Source organism: Gymnodraco acuticeps, unplaced genomic scaffold (assembly GCF_902827175.1).
Source record: "Gymnodraco acuticeps unplaced genomic scaffold, fGymAcu1.1, whole genome shotgun sequence".
In the NCBI taxonomy this organism is placed as follows: Eukaryota; Metazoa; Chordata; class Actinopteri; order Perciformes; family Bathydraconidae; genus Gymnodraco; species Gymnodraco acuticeps.
Genome location: NW_022992021.1, coordinates 530946 through 551926, shown reverse-complemented (window position 1 = coordinate 551926; position 20981 = coordinate 530946). Strand labels below are relative to the sequence as shown.

Here is a 20981-nt window from a genome sequence, read left to right as displayed (position 1 = left end):
ACACACACACACACACACACACACACACACACACACACACACACACACACACACACACACACAAATAATTCAATGATCAAAGTGTGAGTATGATGAAAACATCTCAGGTACAAAACACAATTACAAACATTTTTTTTATTTCGTGCTCAGAAAAAACTGTCTTGTTATTAGTACGTTTGTTTGCCGTTAAAGCAGACTACTACAGAGTGTGTAAAAACATCTGGATACAAAATGTTATAATCTTAAAACATCCCCTAAAAACTCATCGTTGCTATCACAGTAAATGTTGCATCAAAATGTAATTTGGCTGTTACAAAAAGCAAGAGGTTAAAGGTCAGTGGAGAGCAGACACACAAACACAACAAATGTATTTTAACTCACACTTTTCTGTCAATCTACATACAGAATACTTTGTCTGAAATCATGCATGACTTGGCATTTCTTTCTTTTCCGCTCAAAACTTTTCCTGCTTACAAAAGTCACCCTAACTCTTCCTGCTGTAACTCCATAACTCCATAACATGTCAACAAATATGAATACATTGACCAAATTGTCTCACATATCCGTCATCCAATCGTTTCTAACCACAATTCTTCGTCCACACAACACAGATGTGACTAATCCAACTCAGCTATTCCTGGATGGGGAGGGAGGACAAAGACATTTTCACTTTGAGATCGGCCGTAGTTCGTCACGTTAAGAGGCCGAGCGGTGATTAGTGCTGAGGCTAAAATAAGGCACAGGCTGAAAGCTGATACAGCCAGCTGGGGTCACACTGCGGCAACAACACAAATCCAAAATATAACAGGAGGATCTGAATGTCAGGGATGAACAGGACAACTTCTGGACTAAGTTTTTCAAACGTTTGATTATTAGCTTCAATGTTAACTTGAATATTGAGGAATCAGCCGATGATAATATAAATTATAAGTAATCTTATAGGAATTTTTGAAGTTGAGATCCCAAATGATGATCCTAGATTTGAAATACAGTCTTGGAGAATAACAACATCTTCAGAGGGCCAAAGAAATGTTAAAAAAAAAGCTAAAATATTGAGTGAAATGTCTTGAAATTTCAAAATCTTCATGAACATTAAGCATCTTGAGACTCAAAGCAAGATTTACTTTGTTTTAACACCATTTAGTATTTCTAAATGTATCATTTGAGTATTGTTGCCACTTCTTTTAAGACTTCGATATCCAGATTTGCATGAATTATGCAATATAGTAACTGCACTTTGTGACTCAAGAATAACAGCATCTTTAAGAGTCCAAACTTATTTAAAAAAAATATATGTTATCACATGGCGTGCATTTGTGAAAATAGGCAACACATTTTCAGTGTGTTTAAGTTATTTAACTCATGTGACGACACACTTCAAACACTTTCAGTTCAAGTAAAAGACAAAAGACATTCTGATTGAACAGCATTAAATCTGTACCGTGGTGTAAAATGTCATCGTGTTATATTGAAGTCAGCATAATCTTAACCTGTGCAACACACTTATCTGTAATTATAAAACACAAAAACTCTAAAAAGTTATTCAACTATGAATTTTCAAACTGCAAGCTGCAGTCACTTGATTCAATACAAACTGCTTTCATCAATTACTGTAAACACATGTCAAATATAAGGTCAGCTCTTGTAAACTAGACACTAAAAATTTAATCTCAAAGGCACTTTTTGCTTCACTTTTCATGACTTCATTGGTTCTCCTTCCTCTTGTTCAACATCCTTCAGGCTTTAAGGACAGTGTTTGTGCTCTCAGGGGTTTCTCTCAGAACCACTAGATGTCAGTGTCGACCCAATCTTCTCTGCTTCAAAACATTAAAGCAACTTCAAACTGTTAACAATAAATTAAAAACCTTCCATACAACTCTATCAATCATCCACTGCGTGAAAAGTAAGGTGACACTTGTGATAATGTGGATGATCCGCATATCCAATATTTTTTATGAAAATACTACCTGAAACAGGCTCTTTAAAAAAGGAACACTTCACCCACAAAACGGTCATTTGTACATCAATTAATCTCCCTGTGTAACCTTCAAATCTTGAAGAAAATGGGATTTTTCTTGCATGCTTTTACAGTCAACAAACGCTGGAAAAATCTGGATGAATGGAAGTAAATGGGTGCTGCATTGAAAAACTATATCAAACCTTCAGTCAAAATCTCTCATACAACGCATGAAGTATAATCCAAGTCTCAAAAACATGCATTTTTTGGTTAAACATTACTATTTAAAACACTGTTGCAGAAATTGTCTAGCTCGCGTCGGCTCACTTCTTGTATTTTAAAGTGTTTTGATTTTATTAAAAAAGCATGTTTTAGACGTAATACACACACAAACGGATGAATGAGACGTGGTTCATAATGCATGGGTTGTATCAGAGTTTGTAAACGGATGTCTGAGACAGATTGCCAATGTTGACTAAACCCCCATTTACTTCCATTGATGCACATTTTCCTTAGTTCTTTAAATCCAGGTTTACTGTAGTTCTTCAAGAATTGAAGGTAACAAAGGGTGAGTAGTTGATTACAAATGATAATTTAGTCGGTGAAGTGGCTCTTTAAGTAACACTCACTGGTATCCTACCAGATTTAAAATGACACTGTTACATGATCCATTCATTTATATCTTTTGTTCATCAGGGAAGACTGCCTTTAGTGGCACATTAGAGCCAATATGTAGGACAATGTAGGAAATATGCACATGATACAGTGACTTCCCGACACATGGGGGTTGGAGGTCGGCTACATACGCTGCTGTCTACCTAAAATAATCTCTGTTCTGGTATTTCCCGTCCTCAAATCTGCTTCACAAGCTGTTACACCTTCTGGATGCTCATCTTTAGAGCCTCAATACCAAACTGTGGACACAGACCGTGACCATTACAGATGTTTGGATTTACAGTTTATGCTTCTGTTCTTCTCTAACACCGCCATCGTCCTTCAACACATCTTGTTGCTGGTGGAATCTGTGCTGGAGGACAACAGCATCTCGTTCTTCTTGTTCTGCACATTGGCATTATCCCGCATCATGTTGTCCGTGTACGCCAGTCTCCTCTTTTTGCCCCTGGCGGAGCACCTCATCAGCGCCTTGGCGATGAGGTAGCTCAGCTCGGCCACGTTCAGCACCATGCAGATGGCCGACGAGGACACCATGAAGATGGTGAAGACGGTCTTCTCCGTGGGCCTGGAGATGAAGCAGTCCACCTTGTTGGGACACGGCCACTGCTCACACTTCACCAGCCGGGGCATCTGGAAGCCGCCGTAGACGAAGTACAGCGCGTACATGAAGCCGCCCTCGAAGATGAGGCGGAAGAACAGGCTGCAGGTGTAGGTCCACCACAGAGGGCCTGTGATGGGCAGCCGCCTCCTCTTCAGCGTCTCCAGGTCCATATCCGTCAACTTATCGGTGCCGTTGGAGGACAGCATGGTCCTCTTGTCCCCACGCTTCCTGTAGGCCACATGCATGGCCACCAGCAGGGCAGGGGTGGACACAAAGATGAGCTGCAGGCACCAGAGGCGGATGTGAGACACGGGGAAGAAGTGGTCGTAGCAGACGTTTTTGCAGCCGGGCTGCTGCGTGTTGCAGGTGAAGTCCGACTGCTCGTCCCCCCAGACGCTCTCAGCAGCCAGAACCAGGATCGTGATGCGGAAGATGAAAAGGACGGAGAGCCAAATCTTTCCCAGACTGGTGGAGTGTTTGTTGACGCCGCCCAGCTGGGCGTACAGCACCCCCCAACTCATTGTGAAGGAGAGGACTCGGGATGATCAGACAACCTTTAGGAGGAAGGAACCAGCAGGTTAGCAGTGAAGAAACACAACTTCAGGGCACTGATGAAGTACATTTGAGAGTCTACCTTTATCGCACATTTATCTTTAAGGTTAAAAGTTGTAACTGTTGATGGCTTCTTGTTGTATTAACTTTTCAAAAATGTTAACGTTTGGAAATAAAGTTATTTTAGTTTTTTTTCCAAGGCACAAAACATCTTTTCAAGGAGCTATTTCATAGACATTTAAAAATTCAAAACACAACCTTTGGATGTTTTTGCCACCACACATTGGTCATTATCTCAGCTTTATTTTACCATGAATAAACAGTCACCATGCTTTTAACATTTCATGATGAAATACCCGTTTGAATATTCATTATTTGTCAGAAGAGTGCCTTGGACCTTTTTTCTCATTTAAACTTGTGTGTTCCCAACCAAGGAAAGCAAGTTGATCGCACTTTTTTTGAACTTCTAAAAACTCCAGACCATGTATTTATTGAACTATTTTTTAGGGGGCAAACAATACATGACATAGATCAAGAGTGGGTCTTAAAATAGCTTTCCAGGACATCCGGGAGATTTATTTATTTTTGTTTCATGCACACAAAGTGCTTTTCCCTTTACAAGAAACCAAACATACAGTTACAGAGGTCGGCATTTTTCATTACATAACAACATCTACAGCTAATGAATGAACACAATATATAAATAAGTATCCACTACTAATTGTACTTTATTGTTATTTTTAAATATTGATAGTTCAGAAAAGATACTGAACTGGGACCTGCTTTCAAAAGGCACATCACTCTTCTCCATTAGACTGTATGTAAACGTATACGTTAATGTATAGAAGCAGTAAGACATCTTAGAGTGAAAACAAACCTGTCTTTTTCCCTTATCTGGGAAAACAAGCCTATAATCTTACTTTTCATCTTTTCTCTTGCTTTCCTTAAAAGCAATGTGAGAATAATCAATATATCAACTGTTACTATGTGTTTTATTAGGTAATTTGTATATGTTACGCAAGGATGTTGTCTGGCTACGTAACTAGAGGGTTCTTCTCCCGGTCAACCAATGAGAGAGTACTTTATGAAATCGACAGAGATATGTTGTTAACTTATAAGGGTTGGTGATTGATGTGTCGGGGGGCAGGTTTCTTCTGCCTGGGGCTCCCAGAGTGTCTTGCAGATTTTTTTCGGCTTCTCCTTCCTCAAATTATAGAAACCCATCAGCAATCAATCTTTTTGCATATTAGTTATTATTGCAAAGATGCCAAGATTTTATTATTAAAATAAAATATTGGATTTCTCTGTGATACGATTAATGGTAATTTGCTAACTAGGGGCTAATAGACAATGTTTAAAAAGTGTTTTAATTACTTGACATGTGCCTGCTTGTAAATCAGACAGAAATGATACTACATAACATTTATTTAATGATTATTTTATCCAATATTATAAGTAAAGCCAATTGCTGAGGTTGTTGGAACTTGGCAGGCATATAAACTCGAAATTATATGCAAGGAGTTCACACATCTGAACATGATAACAGCGGGAACTCACCTGTCTTTGTGGAGATTATCCACCCAAAAATCAATCAATGACTTTCTATTGAGACCAAAACAATTAATCCTTATTATTTTGTGAAATGTTCCCCGCGCTCCTCCGGAGGGTAGCTCGTGCGTCTTACAGCTGAGTGTGAGACGCACCTGAGTCTCGAGAGGCTTTTCATTCTGAGGGAGGGGGCGGGGCCTCTGAGGGAGGGCCCACACACACTCATTCCTAACTTCTGCTTTTCTGTGTGTGTGTGTGTGTGTGTGTGTGTGTGTGTGTGTGTGTGTGTGTGTGTGTGTGTGTGTGTGTGTGTGTGTGTGTGTGTGTGTGTGTGTGTGTGTGTGTGTGTGTGTGTGTGTGTGTGTGCATGATGACGAAAGAGATGTATAATAAACAGATGTGAATTGTCATAAGAAAATTAGTCATTTAATTGGGTTGAATCTAATTGTTGGAGCCGATGAGCTGCAGGTGTGTTATTGTGATGGAAGAGGCACTAAGGTTTATTTATAGGTACAAAGCATGAGCATCAAAACAAACTTGAGTAAAATTACTATCCATTTCAGAATATTTTACCATTTATAATTACAATTTACAAACCTCAGATTTATACTAAACTCATGTAGTTTACACCATATAAATTGTATCTTGTAAACGTGTTTATATCTTTCATTATCAACTTTTTTAAACACAATATTTAATTAGTATATTTACACATTCATATATATAAACATTTGATCCAACATCCAATTTTAAAAAAACTTAAAATACACCATTTATATTGTATATTTTTGGTATACCCTTTCAAACTAAATAATTATATGTACAAATATACTAATATTGTAATGTTTATATACTGTGTTGAACCTATAAACAACGCAATATTGTGTTAATGTACACATTGACTTATATATATATATTATATACAGTATATATACATTAGATCAAACCTCTGTTTGTTGGCCTACTGTATTACTGTATATATACACAGTATAACTCACTAACTTATTTAATTCAACCTCTATTTTAATATATCTATACTGTTGTATTGTATATATAAACATGCTTTTATTTTTGATATTCAACCTTTTTCAAACACAATATTAAATATATGTAGACTATGTAGGGTTCGGCGTGTGGTGCAGTGGACTAGTGGGTTAGTGTTCGGATCAGGGGAGCACAGGTTCAAACCCCACTGCAGTCAGCATGTCCTTGTGTTGACACTTCACCCCAAATTGCTCCTGTGGGAATTGTCCACAGTACTGAGTATGTAAGTCGCTTTGGATAAAAGCGTCTAACAAGTAACATGTTATGTATTGTATAGGCATAATAATTCCTGTCACCTGTACACCACATCTGGCACCATCCATTATTAAATATACTGTATAAAATGTTTATATATGATTTGTTTTCTAACATTTGACAGATGTAGTGCGCACAGTAAGATCATGTGATGGTCGGATCTCACTGTGAAATGAAATCTGCAACATGAGCAGAGCAGAGAAGTCACAGTGAGGAAAACTCGTGTTTCCATTCAACTTTTCCTGGGATCAGGAGCGTTAATGAAGCGCACATCATCCATTGGTTCTGGTGGAGGGAACAGAGACCACTGCAGGATTTCATTTCATAGTTTTATTATTTTATGTGAATAGGCTCCAACATGTTGTGTTAAGTCACTATAAAACGATTACGTAAACTAAGTATTTCATTGTTTTTATCAGTCATGATTTCACATGATCATTATGTGGTGAGAGGATTTCAATTCCAGTCCCTAATAACCACAATGTTAGTCTTAATATCATGCAGACACAAATATTAAATGTACTGGTAGATTTGGAAAAAACTTGATCCCTGCTTCGCTAATGGGTAGATTTCTTTATTAGAATACTGGAAGTTGTGTCCGTTATTATCCATAAAAGGCACATGTATTCATTATCACTTAACAAATACCAGACTGTTTTCAAAGATATCTTTTTGTGAGATGTCTGTCAGCTTGATTCTTATCTTTTTAACAAATGTCACAGTTATTTTTCTGGTTTTTGGGCCCTTCATCTCAGTGGTCCTTCTTCAGTTTGGCCAGAGCCATGAGCAGCTGGTCCCTCCGCTCAATCCGGGCCGACAGATGCTGCGGGTCGTTGGGAACCAGCTCACACATCTCCTGTGGACAGAAAGGAGGCAAACGTGTGAGAAAAAAACAATTGTAGAACACTTTAAGGTAGGGCTGCAACTAAAACAAATCATTTTCATTATTGATTCATCTAATGATAGTTGGTTTCGTCTATGAAAGGTCAGAAAATGGCCACAGACCCAACATGACATCTTAACATTTCTTGTTTTGATAGTAGTCCACTTCCATGTTTAGATATATTGGTATTCCCACCTCATGCGAACCAAGTATGAACCATGAGAAAAACCAGCTTTTCAAGTAGACCGTGCCCTGGTATGACACAGTGTTTACATTAATGAAATGAACTGGACTTTCGGGTCAAGTGTCCTTCGCCTGTGTAAACCTCCTCCCACTTGCAGTTTGTGCAGAATGCTGCAGCTTCTCTTTAAGGAACAAACATGAAGAGGCACATTTCCCCCGTACTGGCCTACATAGCTTTAAGGTTTAAGGTTTGATTCTTAGACCTTTTTTTTGTGCCTACTAATCATCACATAAGATGTCTCTCTGGCCTTTTACAATCACACTCCCAATCTAATATGTGTATACACATTCAAACATATTTATTTTACTTAAACCGATATATTCCTGTACTTCGAATGCTCTATAATTTGAAAATACACAACCGGAAAAAATCTGCCCCTTCCTTCAGACTTCCTTACAGAGCCCCTCCTCCAACACACACGAACGCGCACATGACTAATGAGGGCACGAGATAAGTTTGTGCACAGATGGCAGGCTGACAGGCAGGTAGGCCATCCAGTTATTTTAGCCGGGCCGGCTCAGATGACTGGACTTGCTTTTTACAGCGCCACGGCTTCCAGAGATGAATTTCTTTTATGTATTTATTGTCAAAGCATTTAATATATTCATTGCTATCGGGATGTTAAGAGCATTCCATGAAAAATACAAAAAAGCTCTACTCATCTCATTGTACCTCTATAGAAACAATAAAGGTTTCTATTCTATTCTATTCTAGGTCAATCAGGTCAGGTGTGCAGTGTCTAAAGATCCACAAAGGTAACATATCTGTCTTGACAACAGTGCGTGGAGAAAATGAGGGATAAGCCCTTAAAACTGTTATGAGAAAAAAAATAAGCATGGCATGATGAAGAGACGTGACAATTATTTTAGCTGCAGGCCAGTGAGCAAAAAACAAAAACAAATCCACCACTGTTTCTAAATGTTATTTCACTCTTTTCCCATGATCTGTTGAGGTTTCACAGATTTTTGAAGTTGAGGTTACAGGCAAGATTTCAAGTGGATGAACAACAGAGAAATCCTGCGGTGGTTTCAGAAATGTAATGGATGATTTCATACTTTATTATCCTGGGTTTCTGTTTGAGTTTGTTGTGGATCTGACTAAGCTCAGGGTTCATACACTTTTTCACCGATGATTTTCAATGACTTCTCCAGGACCTTTTACCTAATTTTCCATGACCAAAAAATTACTCTTTCTCAGCGGTACCACTGAAAATGTTATTCTACGGACGAAAAGTTTATTATTCCGCCGGTATTTTGGCCTTCTTCTTCTCCCACATTGAACATCGCAGAAACTCCGTTCAAACATCAAAACGTTCAGCTCGGTCGGGAATCGATGGCTATTACTTTTCTCATTCATAACTTTCATAATTCCAGAGATACATCCCATAATTCATCACATTTTTAACATTGAAGTCAATGGAGGAAATCTTCAGACTTCAACAAATCTTCATGCGATTCAACTGCTAACTGTTCATTCATACTTTCACTCAGAAACCTCATTCCAACTTTAAAATGTTACACATCTTTCTGACATTATTCGTGTAAAACAACTTTTAAATCTGATTCTTACTTTTAGAGATATTAAACATTGTTCAGACCTTGTTTTAGAGGTTTTCTTCACATTTTAACATTAACTAGAGTGCGTGATGTCACAGCTAGAGGGTAAAAAATCTTGAAATTTGCCTTCATATATTTTTAAAAAACTGCCATAATTCCCAAACCCTACATCCCTGAGACATCATTTATCATGACAAACGTAGGAAAACATCTAGTAGCTTGAGAAATGACAAATAATTAAGCAAAAATAATTAAACAAAATGCCTCTTGAGGGCATGAAGTCACAAAAACTTTCAACATGCCTCCATTAAAGCCCATTGTAATTTCAAGCTGATATTTCCTCACGGCAGCAGCCGCACACCTTTAGTTAAACTGCCAAAAAGGCCACATTATTAACCCGAAAGTACACAAAAATTACACTTCAGATACTCAACTTCCTTGACATGCTTCACGTTTTGAAATTTCACAGATATCTGTTACGGTTCTTCCACAAAACGTTCACATGTAGGAGGTTTATCTCTCATTCAGAACAATGGAAACCTGTGATCTCTGCACACCTCGTTAGTTCAAATATAAACACCTGTGTAATGGAACACGATGATGTCATCGCTCCAACTGCCATGCTCAGAGCAGCTGACTTCAGATAGCAGTGTGCTAACAGTCCAGCCGTGAAGACATCTACGGGACAGTTTTGAGATTTCTTCAAATGCCGTTGCCATGGCAACACAATGCTCGCCTTGAAACACGGTTTTCAAAAAACTTCAGTGAAAATACTCCAAACAGCCCAAAACTTCACAGGTGTGGTAACGATGCAGCCATCAACGCATCTAAGCGTATTATAGGGTGTCGTCAAATGCTGTTGCCATGGCGACAGATCATTCGCCATCAAGTTAGTTCAGAAGTTTGCAGTTCGAATATTCTGCTGCTTTTCCAAAGCCTTTTTACTTTCTTCTCTCATCACACATCCAAGCCCTCAGTGTTCATGTATCATCTCAATCTAAATTCTTCACTTTCTTCTTACACATTACATTTCAGCATAGCAGTTTAGCGTCAGATTTTCAGCATAAAGCATTCCCACTAGCAATTTCTGCAGGAATTGCATTCTCTAGTTTGAACATGGAACAGGAAAATAAGGTCTGCATATGAAACATGTTGTGCCTATCTAAAACAAATCAAATAGGCTTACTAGCTTCTACGCTAAAGCAACTAAAATCTCTCACCAGCAAAATACCTTGTCAGTTAAATGCCATTTTACGTTTCATTACTATACGATACAGTATTTATAATCATTATAGTATTACTATTTCGGCGATTATCTGAAATATAAATTATATTTGATGCAACTTTGGTTACATTTCCATGACTTTTCCAAAACTTTGGGAAAAATATTGTTTTCCAAAACTTTTCCAGGACCTGGAATTAGCATTTTGAATTTAGATGACTTTTCCAGGTTTTGACCGTAGGAAACCTGACAGCTGCTTTCCTTTATAAGAGCAATCTAGAAACTGAAGTGCCTTTCAAACCAATAAAGGGGTCAAACTCTCAAGTCCTTCAAAAGTATTCCTTTAAAACGTAATAATGTCAAGCTAAATGTTGGGAGTCACAGTAGAAATGTCGCTCCAAGGTGTGAATCTGTAAAAATACAACTTTAGTCAACTTGCAAAGACAACATTTAAAGTGAAAGCCTGTACTGAGAGTGTAGATTTCTCAACAACTGAAGTGTAGAAGTTTCTAAGCGAGGCAAAAAGCAGCAGGAAACCCGATGGATTGTTTCTGCTTTCTAAACTATTTGACCTGAAACTATTTATTGCACTGGCTCAGGGTTTCCTCACCTAGTGACCTTCTGTGGCTAACGTTTTAAACCATGGTTTTAACAGTCTGTGATAGCATGTGACTAAGTAACGCTGCGTAGGAGAGAGCAATTTGGGGCCCGGGTGAGAAGGACCTCTTGACTTTCAGTCATGCAGAACTAAAGACACCATCAACAAAACACTCATTCAATGTAACAGCAGGAAGAAATCAGGGAATAATATCTGTTTTGATTATTAAAGGTCCCCTATTATACTGTTTATCATCAATATATTATAGATCAGATATATACAGAACATGTCTCTGAAGTGTTTGGATCCAAACACCAAACAGATCATTGCAGCATTACCCATAATCCCCTCTGTTTCAGCCCTGTTTCCAAAGAGCTGATTCTCTGTCTGTTACTTTAGATGAAAATAAGGAGCCCCTCCCCACGCCCCTCTGAGAGAGATTTGGTTACAAAGAACTCAATGGTGCTCTAGGAGGAGATTCAGGTGATTTCATAGACTGAAACCTTTAAGTTTCAGTCTATGAAATCTAGGATGTTTCAGTATAAGTGTTATCTCTTTTACCTCCATCATACTTACACTAACGATTTTTTTGGCTGCCTCTCCGCCGGAGAAGTCTGGTACCGGCCCAAAGGAGTTCAGGACCCTCGTTATTCCCTCTCCATACCGCTTCATGTAGTCCTCCAAACCTGGGGGAGAACAGCTGATCAGGAGGGGGAGAACATGGGCACAAATCTCACAGCCTTTGATTCACATACACATCATGACATATGCTTTAAAACCTCAAACTTATTTAAAAAAAGTGAAAACATCAGCTACACTCCAGAAAAAAGCAGATTAAGGGAAAAAACATAAATATTACCTACCCCACCTTTAAGCATATTCTTTATCTCTAAACAAAATTACTTTATACTGTGATGAAACACATCAATTAAAAAACATCATGGCTCAACATGCACTTAAATCTGCCGTGTCTCGTAATGCTGACATAAACTAGATATCGTCACATCTCGTGATGTCATGACGTTATTTTTGCATTTTTCAAGATTATGCAATCAGCCGAGTTAGACTCAGACCTAAAGATTCACTCTCAACAACTTGACGCCCGAGGCTATATATAGGTGCATGCATTATATCATCTTAAAATCTTTACCTTTGAACGTGTTGACACCGCAGAGAACCACTAAGTCTAAAACTTTAAACCCGTTCATTAACTCAACTTCACGGTTCTGGGTGTCTTGGTGAACTCCTAGTCTGCACATGTTAAAAGCTTTAAAAAGAACTATCAGCTTCTTCTTTGAGGCTTTTTTGTGCCTTTGTTTAACTTTGGGTGTGATCATTGGAAGCCAATCCCTTATTACTCCTATTGATTCATCTTTAATGATTTATTTGTGAATAAGGAAACAGGCACTTTGTCTGATGAATGATTGATGTGCTGGACGAGTATACAGCTAAAGATTCATACATGAGGGTTCGGGTTTTCCTATAGCTAATGAATGAAAACCGTTAAACTACTGCTCTTGTATTCACTCTGCTCAGCTGCCAATTCATTATGTGATGCCCCTGTGGGTTCATCTTGAGTGGGTGTGGCTGTGCTGAATCCAGCTGCTTGATTGCAATAACTCAGGGCACCCTGCAGCTATTTAACGCCTCTCTGCTCTCGCTCTGCTTCTCCCTGCAGGCACCCAGTTTTGTTGAGTATGCTATGAGTTCCTTCAGTTGCTTCACTTTGTGCACTTCAACACTCTCACATGTCCATACATTCCTCAGCCTGCATTTACACGACTGATACCGCTGACATCCACACCTCATACTTTACTTGCGTTGCACTTAATTAATTTGGTTGATTGGAATGTTTTGCTTAAATAAACATATTTTGTTAAACGTGGATATGGTGTGTCTCCTCTTTGTTGTGGCCTTTTGAGCCAGGTCATAACAATTACAATTATCCTTTTTTTTCAATATAGCATTAGGTCAATTAACAAAAGTTATTTCAAAATGACTGAAGTCCTGCGCCTTAAAGTTCTCTGACCTTTATAACTATAAATGTACGTTTTTAACCGTAAAACACTTGCTATATTATTAAAATCTTACTTCCTTAATCGCTATAAATTGTCTTTTAATATTTCCGAAATAAACGACAGTTCCTATAAACCCACTTGTTTGCTCCACTGCCGGTTTACCAAGCTGCCTTTCCTTAAATAACATGAATAACAGTCCTTGTTTTTATCTTACTGGGTTATTAATAACAATGTACAAAATGAACTAGCTCCTTTAACATGCGTAGACGCAGTTTATGGACGTAGACAAATGACACATCCCTTAATAACCAAATAACAACACATATCATTAACACGACCAGCGGTACAGTTCTACGGTCCTGTGATAATAAATGCATCAGTGGGAACTATTTTTGAAGCAATAAAAAACCATCTATAAAACAATAAGTACGTGCCAAAAGTTCTTCACACCAGCTCTTTAATTAAGGTCAGAAAGTGTCCATTAAAGGTCCATGTAATAATTCCATTGTTGAGGTCTACTAAGATACATTTATATTGTTCAGTGTTCCAAACTCACATTGGTTTCTCAAACAGCATCTCTGTATAGTATGTGTGTTCACTCTCTGTCCTAAATGGCTTGTTGGAGCTCCTGCCCCCCCCCCCTGTGAGCCCAGTGGCCGTCTGCGAGACAGCGAGACACAGCGAAACCCAGCCCAATACACACACACACACACACACACACACACACACACACACACACACACACACACACACACACACACACACACACACACACACACACACACACACACACACACACACACACACACACACACACACACACACACACACACACACACACACACACACACACACACACACACACACACACACACACACACACACACACACACACACACACACACACACACACACACCACACACACACACACACACACACACACACACACACACACACACACACACACACACACACACACACACACACACACACACACACACACACACACACACACACACACACCCTGGCTGGGAGTTTGTGTGTGCCCAGGCTGAGTTCCGCGGTGTCTCGCTGTCTCGCTGACCAGTGAGCCAGCTCACAGTGTCCCGCTCCTCGCAGCAGCGAGCCTCGCAACGTCCCGCCGAGTGTGTGTGTGTGAGGAAGTCCGCGGATTGGTCCAAACGTAACGGCTCCGCGGACGTTACGTTACGTCACTATACCCGAAATACGTCACTATACCCAAGAAGTTAACAATGGAAAAAGAGAAATGTCCAACGAGGCGTTCTGGGGCAGCACAGACAGGTATTTTTTGTGTTAGGGTTTTACTCGCTACAGGGTGTGCTTTGAGGGTTTTGACTCTGCAGACCGTTTACATGCAGAAAAACCTACATAACACAAGGGGACGGGTAATAACCAGAAAAGCATGACATGGGACCTTTAAAACAGTTCTGACAAAATACATGTGACACCATGTAGCTTGAAAATTTACCATTTGATACGTTTCTAAATCCTTTTTCTATCCCATGTTTTTTTATGCCTAAGCTGAAATATGAATGTTTACATGAATCTTAGTGGGACTCACTATATATGACAGTGTGATAAGTGCCATCTACCTTCAACCAAACAGACTTTGTGTGGGAGGAAGATACCAGGGCTATTTTTGCTTGACATGCAATTCATCTTTTTGTCCTTTGCTGCCATTGTTGGACTTCCTTCAAAATGTGTTTATTCAAAATCCAGTTATAAGGACAAAGCCTAAAACACAAGGCTCTGGTACATAATCTTTGTGATAGATTCTCAAAGAGCTTCCAAAACAACTCCATTACATTTACTAACGACTTCTGCAGAGGTTTGATTCTAGGATTGCAATGTTACATTTCTTGGTGGCATTAATGCTATATATCTCAGTGTGGCGGTAGCAGGATTTATTTAATACATTTTGTGGCAAAGTACCAATTGATAACGTCATTTACTTTGGTGTGTTTCATGTGTTGTTGGTTAACAACTCTTAAAATGTTAAGTCCAACTATCCTTTGAGTTAGTTACAAAGACTGTGACCTTGAATACTGGCTATAAAAAGTTGATATGTCACTTCTTTCTCAAGGACAGCAGCTGCAATCAGTTTGGAGTTGCAATGGTTACACTCATTTTAAAAAGGTTATCCAGTTTAAATGCCAAAAAGTGTCCTTAGAAACTTTTCTGCTCTCCACAGTATAGCACAATGTGTTTTTAACTCATTCACACTCATCACTAGTGATGGCGAGATGAAGCCTTATGAAGCTTTGAAGCTTTCCAGCCAATTGGTTCGCAAAAGGGTTCATCTCATGAGGCTTCATCATGGGCTTCATTTGAACACAAACCCCCTGTTGGTCAAAGTGTGTAAAACAGGCAGATTGGACATCTCAACAGTGTGCTCCATCTCATACCGAGTTCCCAATGAGTGCCTTAGAATAACTCTAAACAACGAACATTAAATCATATTTTCATGTTAACAATATTGTATTTATTCCAGTTTAATGATTGTGATTGAAAAGCCTAAGGAGGCTGCTAAACATTGCAAAGAGAGATTTGTATTCCTTAATAATATTCATAAACTTAACCATGTTGTAGCCTGAGAAAGGCTAAACCATATCAAAGAATACATGTATTAACTACATTATCTCATTTAGCTGTAGCTTTTATAAACAACAACAAATACATATCGTTCAGTCGTTGAACCAGGAACCCTGCGGTCGTGAGTCAACTGCTTTCCAGCTGAGCCACAGCACACACACTGAAGCTCCCTGAAAACACTGGACCATATGTATTCCTGTATTTATTCATTCATGTTTTTATTCCTACATTTATTTATGCTTGTATCCATTTATACTTATGACATGTTCCGACCTCTATACATAGAGGTCGGAACAAGAATCAAGAGAGCTCAGACCCTCACTTATATATAAGTGAGGGTCTGAGCTCTCTTGATTCCATCGTGTCACCGGGCCCGGGTACAGGAGGGGTAATATGGTTCTTATTATACATCCATGGGTATTATGAGCGTTGTGGTTCAACCGATCTGAATCGCTTCGTGAAGCAGTCACGTGGTATCGACAGGCAGCGAGGCTTCGTTTGTCATCGATGACGTCACTGGCCCAAAACGATACAAGCTTCGATACAAGCTTCACAAAAAGCTTCGGGGATTACTCGACACACGCTCCGAAGCCTCGGCGCAATACGTAACATCACTACTCATCACTAGCTTTACTTTTTTTTGGTTGCTAATGAGAAACATAAACAACTAACTGAGCTAATGTGAGCGAAACTGAGCAAATATACTGAGAATACAGATGGAGATCTTTGTAGTACAGTTAAACCACAATGTAGAACTACTCCAATACAACTACAATCGTATTAGCTAAATATATATATAAAAAAATGGTTTTCATTATGCAAAATCATCCGTTTCATAGGTAAAAAATGTTTCTTTAATTACTGATACACTAGTAGAAACATGATTTCAATGTTAAATGGTAAATGGACTGGACTTATATAGCGCTTTATCCAGTCTTTACGACCCTTCAAAGCGCTTTACATACTACATGTCATTCACCCATTCACACAGAGCAGTGTATGTTACTCTAGGACCTAACATTCACACCGTTGGCCATGCCATCGGGAACAACTCAGGGTTAAGTATAGGGTTGGGAACCGAAACTCGGTTCCAGATGAGAACCGATAAGAAAATGCCGGGTACCGGGTGCCCATACAAAATACACAATTTCGGTTCTGCTTAACGGTTCCTAAACGCGGTAGACCCTGTATTCCAGCGGGTCCGTCTGCACCGCGGTGCTGCGGTGACCCGGTGGAATACAGGGCGGACCTGGAGAATCACAGAACGGCCGGTCGTCAGCGGGCCGTTGACGGCCGGCTCGGTACGCTGACGGCCGGCACCGCCCTTCATTTTTTTTAAACGGCATCATATCAATTGCGCTGACAGGCGACAGAGGTCCACAGTTGCCCCGCAGCGATGCTCCCCCGCCCTCCCGTAGACATTTCACGAGCTCAGTCACTTCATAACACCAAAGATAGGTCGCGGTAAACACTCTGAAGTGAGGCTCCACTACACTAAAAAAGAAAAAGAAAAGGCAAAGTGTAATGCCTGTTAATAGCTTGCCACAGGCATAGCTCAGTTAAAATAAAGCACAGCTATTGTGCAATATATTTGTATTGCATGTATATTTTTTAGTAACAATTTCAGTTAAAGCTTTTAAGAATAAATATATTTTTGTTATCTAAACGTTTGACCTCTTTATTTTACAATTTTGGAATCGAAACGGGGAATCGATAAGAACCGGAATCGATAAGCAGAACCGGAATCGATAAATTTCAAACGATACCCATCCCTAGTTAAGTATCTTCCCCAAGGATACATTGACATGTTGACTGCACGGGCTGGGATCGAACCCACAACCTTCTGGTTGAAAGACGACCGCACTCCCTCGCAGCCACAGTCGCCCCTAAAAATGATTATTTTGGTAAACGTAGAGCTAATTTAAACTACTTTATACACTGCTAGGTAGCTTGTGAAATCCTTCCTTATAAGTTGGTTATATCTTGTTATAAAAAGTGAATATGCTGTGTCACTAAAGTTATCAAACACATTCAATGAAGACATTATTCTCTCTGAGATGTAGAAGTTTATATAGCAGAACATGTAAAAACACAAGTACATTTAAGTACTTCAAAATGATATAATACCGTACGTTTTTTTAAAGTTTCCTCAGACAATTTTATGCATATTAGATTTGAAACCATCACCATGGTAGCTGTTGTGAATCGAAGCCGATGGCATAAAAGAAGAAGACTTTTCAGAGCCTCCTAGAAGACTACAGAAGGTTTTCAGTGGATTATAATGCTCTTCTGTGCCGGTACATGGTTTTACAACAGAGTCATTCAGACAGAGACAGAAAGCCTGAGTGCTCCAGTATCTGATTGGAGAGAATTCAAGGACGGAAGTAACAACAGGCTCTTAGCAATCTTTTGAGAACATGATAATGCTACTGATTCCTGAGCAGAAAGCGCCAGCACTGTAACTACAGGTGGAGCTGGCACCTGGTTTGAAGGCCTCGATGTGGGCTCTGTGAGTTTTAGATTACTGGTGTGAGGGAGAGCATTCATGGCCACCCATCAAAAGAGTGCTTTGTTCGGCCAAAGCGTCCTTTTTCTGTGTGTGTGTGTGTGTGTGTGTGTGTGTGTGTGTGTGTACACAGTCAGGGTTTCTCTGTGGGTTTCACACTCCCCTTTGATATTCTCCATCTCAGTGAGGGTTCACTCTCACTCTCTGACACACACTATGGTACAGTACATGTATGTAGTGCGGGGATTTGTGAGCCATGTCACTGTTGACTCTCACATCTCTGTGCCTGGTTTTCTTAGTGAGAGCCATCGTGAATAAATGTCATGAGAATAGTTTTTAAACAAATGTTTTCACTAAAAAGTATTTTCTTTTGTCTTATTGCTGTAGTAGAAACTAAAGAGCTGTTGTTGTATGAACTACAACGAACTCTTTTCCCAGTCAAGCCAAGTATTGTTCGTCTCATTATTTTCGTATTACATGCATATGGGAAAGACTGATTTCACTAGGCTTTGTACTTTGGTTGAATAAGGTTTTATATTCTTCATTTTTAAAAGTCACACTTTTTTCATTTTGTTAACTTGCCATTATGAAGAACATTTTGATCCTGAAACTGTGATGGATTGATACAGCCGTGTTTTGATTGGTCGCCACCATGTACATCTCTAAATAGATGAATTGAGTCAGGTCGCACTTTTTGTTGTTGTTGTTGTTAGTATCCTATAAACAGCATTTGCATTTGCATTTCTATGCTCAAGAAGAGAAGAGCAATCTGGATGCATTTGCAGCTGCGACACCAACAATTAAATCACTTAGAAATTCTGTAGTGTGGGGTGGTAAAAATTGAAAAATGTGATCACAACTGGCTACCTCTTGGTTAGACGAATCAGAATACCTTTATTAGCATCTTATTAGTACAATATCCATGTTAATATCTTTAAAGCTAGTCGTAGGGATTATTATTGTACCTAAATGTAAAATAAGAGAAACCCAAAATACTTTAAATAAAACTAAAATGTGCACCTTTCACCTCTTCTTGCTTTCTGATTACCTTTCTGTCACTTACACTCAAAGCAAAAGAAACAAAGTCCAGAGAGGGAACTTTACCTGCAGGTGCATTGAGGTGTATTGTTTCCATGGGACCTATGAAGGCGTAACGCATTCCCAGCCCCTCTGACATCAACAGGTCGATGTCCTTCACAGAGATAACGCCATCCTGAAAAAACAAACACATTTGCTCTTGATTTATTCTCACTTTGTCTTCCTTTACAAAAGTAAGGTACAAATCAGTCAGGCAGTGAATGTGTGACTAAATCTAAAAAGAACACATACTTTCTTTATCTTCAGAACAGTGTGAACCTGGCAACCCTGAGCCATCTATCAGCTGTTTTTGTTTTACTGATTTCCATGTATTTCATTGTGGAGAGTACAGATACAAAGGCAGAAGTTAGAAAGTTAGTAAATAATGTCTTCAATGATTAAAAGGGGAACACAAGTTGATCAAATAAAATAACAGTGATTTGACAGTGATTCCTACAATGGTGTAGCAGTCTGTGGAAGTGGAGTAGCAGCCAGTAGCAACAACAATACATTGCAAATAGCAGTGAGGTGGCACAACGGTGATGTTACAGTGTGTATTGGTCGCCTACCAGCTAGTACATAACAAAACAGCAACACAGCATCACATAGCAACTATATGGCAAAATAAGGATAAAACTGTTAGAGAAATATTTTCCTAGGCCCATAACTTTGACCCAGTTTATCAGTTTGTAATGACCTCACTGAGCACAGCTGCTCTCAGTGTTTTGTCTTCCTATTCCTGCCTGTTGGCGTCAGCTGATAGAGGTGTTATTGTGCTTTGCCGGTTTTATCTTGTTATGCACAATGTTGATTATTCTCTCAGAACTAGCTAAATACATGGGTCTGGAGAGATCTTCAGAATTGGTTTGGCACGCCGCTGTGTCAACTCGTGGCACAGCACGTCTTGTGAATTCTCCGGCCGAAGCCCCAAATAAACCGTCAGTGTTTGCCATCAAAGTTCCTGCTCTCCTCGTGTCTCTCTGAGTCCGGACTCTCCATTGCTTCAGAAGCTTCCATCACAAAAACTACAGCTCAAATTTTAATCTCAGGTCATTTATTCCGGCCACAGTCAGACTTAACAACCAACACAGCCTTTGCAAGACCACCAAACCAATACGGACTTTAACACACTGCCTTAACACCTATGTCCACTATACCTCAGTTACACTACTGTTAAAGAGATGACTGTGCATTTTACACTTTTTACGCACTATTGATATTATCACTTACTCGCTACCTCATTACTTTTATATGTTCACCAACTTTTTATCATTCTGCTACTTATTTTTATTGCACACATTTGATTTTCTTTTATTAACACGTGCTTTCCTCTTTATTTAATGTTACTTTACTCGTCTTCCAATCCTATTTCTGCCTTTCGTCTGAGCTGTCCCTGTTAGGACGAATAAAGCATTTCTGGTTGTGATGTTACACAATCTTTACAGTGGAGGTCAGGTCATGGCTTTTTAACCTCAGTGTTTTTGACCAACCAAATGTCCTTTGATCCCAACTACTCCCACTGTATAAAGTTTCCCTCATCAGCCAATTGTGTGTCCTCAGGATTATGCTGTAGCACCAAGAGGATGGAGGGGAGGATGGAAGGAAGCAGATGGAGGGAGCGGTTCAGATAA

General features: G+C 39.3%; 2 protein-coding genes across 2 annotated transcripts in view; both read right to left on the bottom strand.

Annotated features, from left to right (window-relative positions):
- Window positions 1–120: 120 nt before the first annotated feature.
- On the bottom strand, window positions 121–5476 carry cx30.3 (connexin 30.3). The gene is made up of 2 exons (XM_034201494.1): window positions 5343–5476; window positions 121–3787 (listed from the first exon to the last, which is right to left on the bottom strand). The coding sequence occupies exon 2, from the start codon at window positions 3752–3754 to the stop codon at window positions 2954–2956; it is 801 nt and encodes a 266-aa protein (XP_034057385.1). The 5' UTR covers window positions 3755–3787; window positions 5343–5476; the 3' UTR covers window positions 121–2953.
- Window positions 5477–6947: 1471 nt separating this feature from the next.
- Window positions 6948–20981, bottom strand: part of cryl1 (crystallin, lambda 1) — a 36898-nt gene continuing 22864 nt past the window's right edge. The window contains exons 7-9 of the mRNA XM_034201458.1: window positions 19378–19486; window positions 11712–11821; window positions 6948–7488 (exon numbers count right to left, since the gene is read on the bottom strand). Of these exons, the coding sequence (XP_034057349.1) occupies window positions 7384–7488; window positions 11712–11821; window positions 19378–19486 (324 nt within the window). The 3' untranslated portion in view covers window positions 6948–7383. The remainder of the gene's footprint in view (window positions 7489–11711; window positions 11822–19377; window positions 19487–20981) is intronic.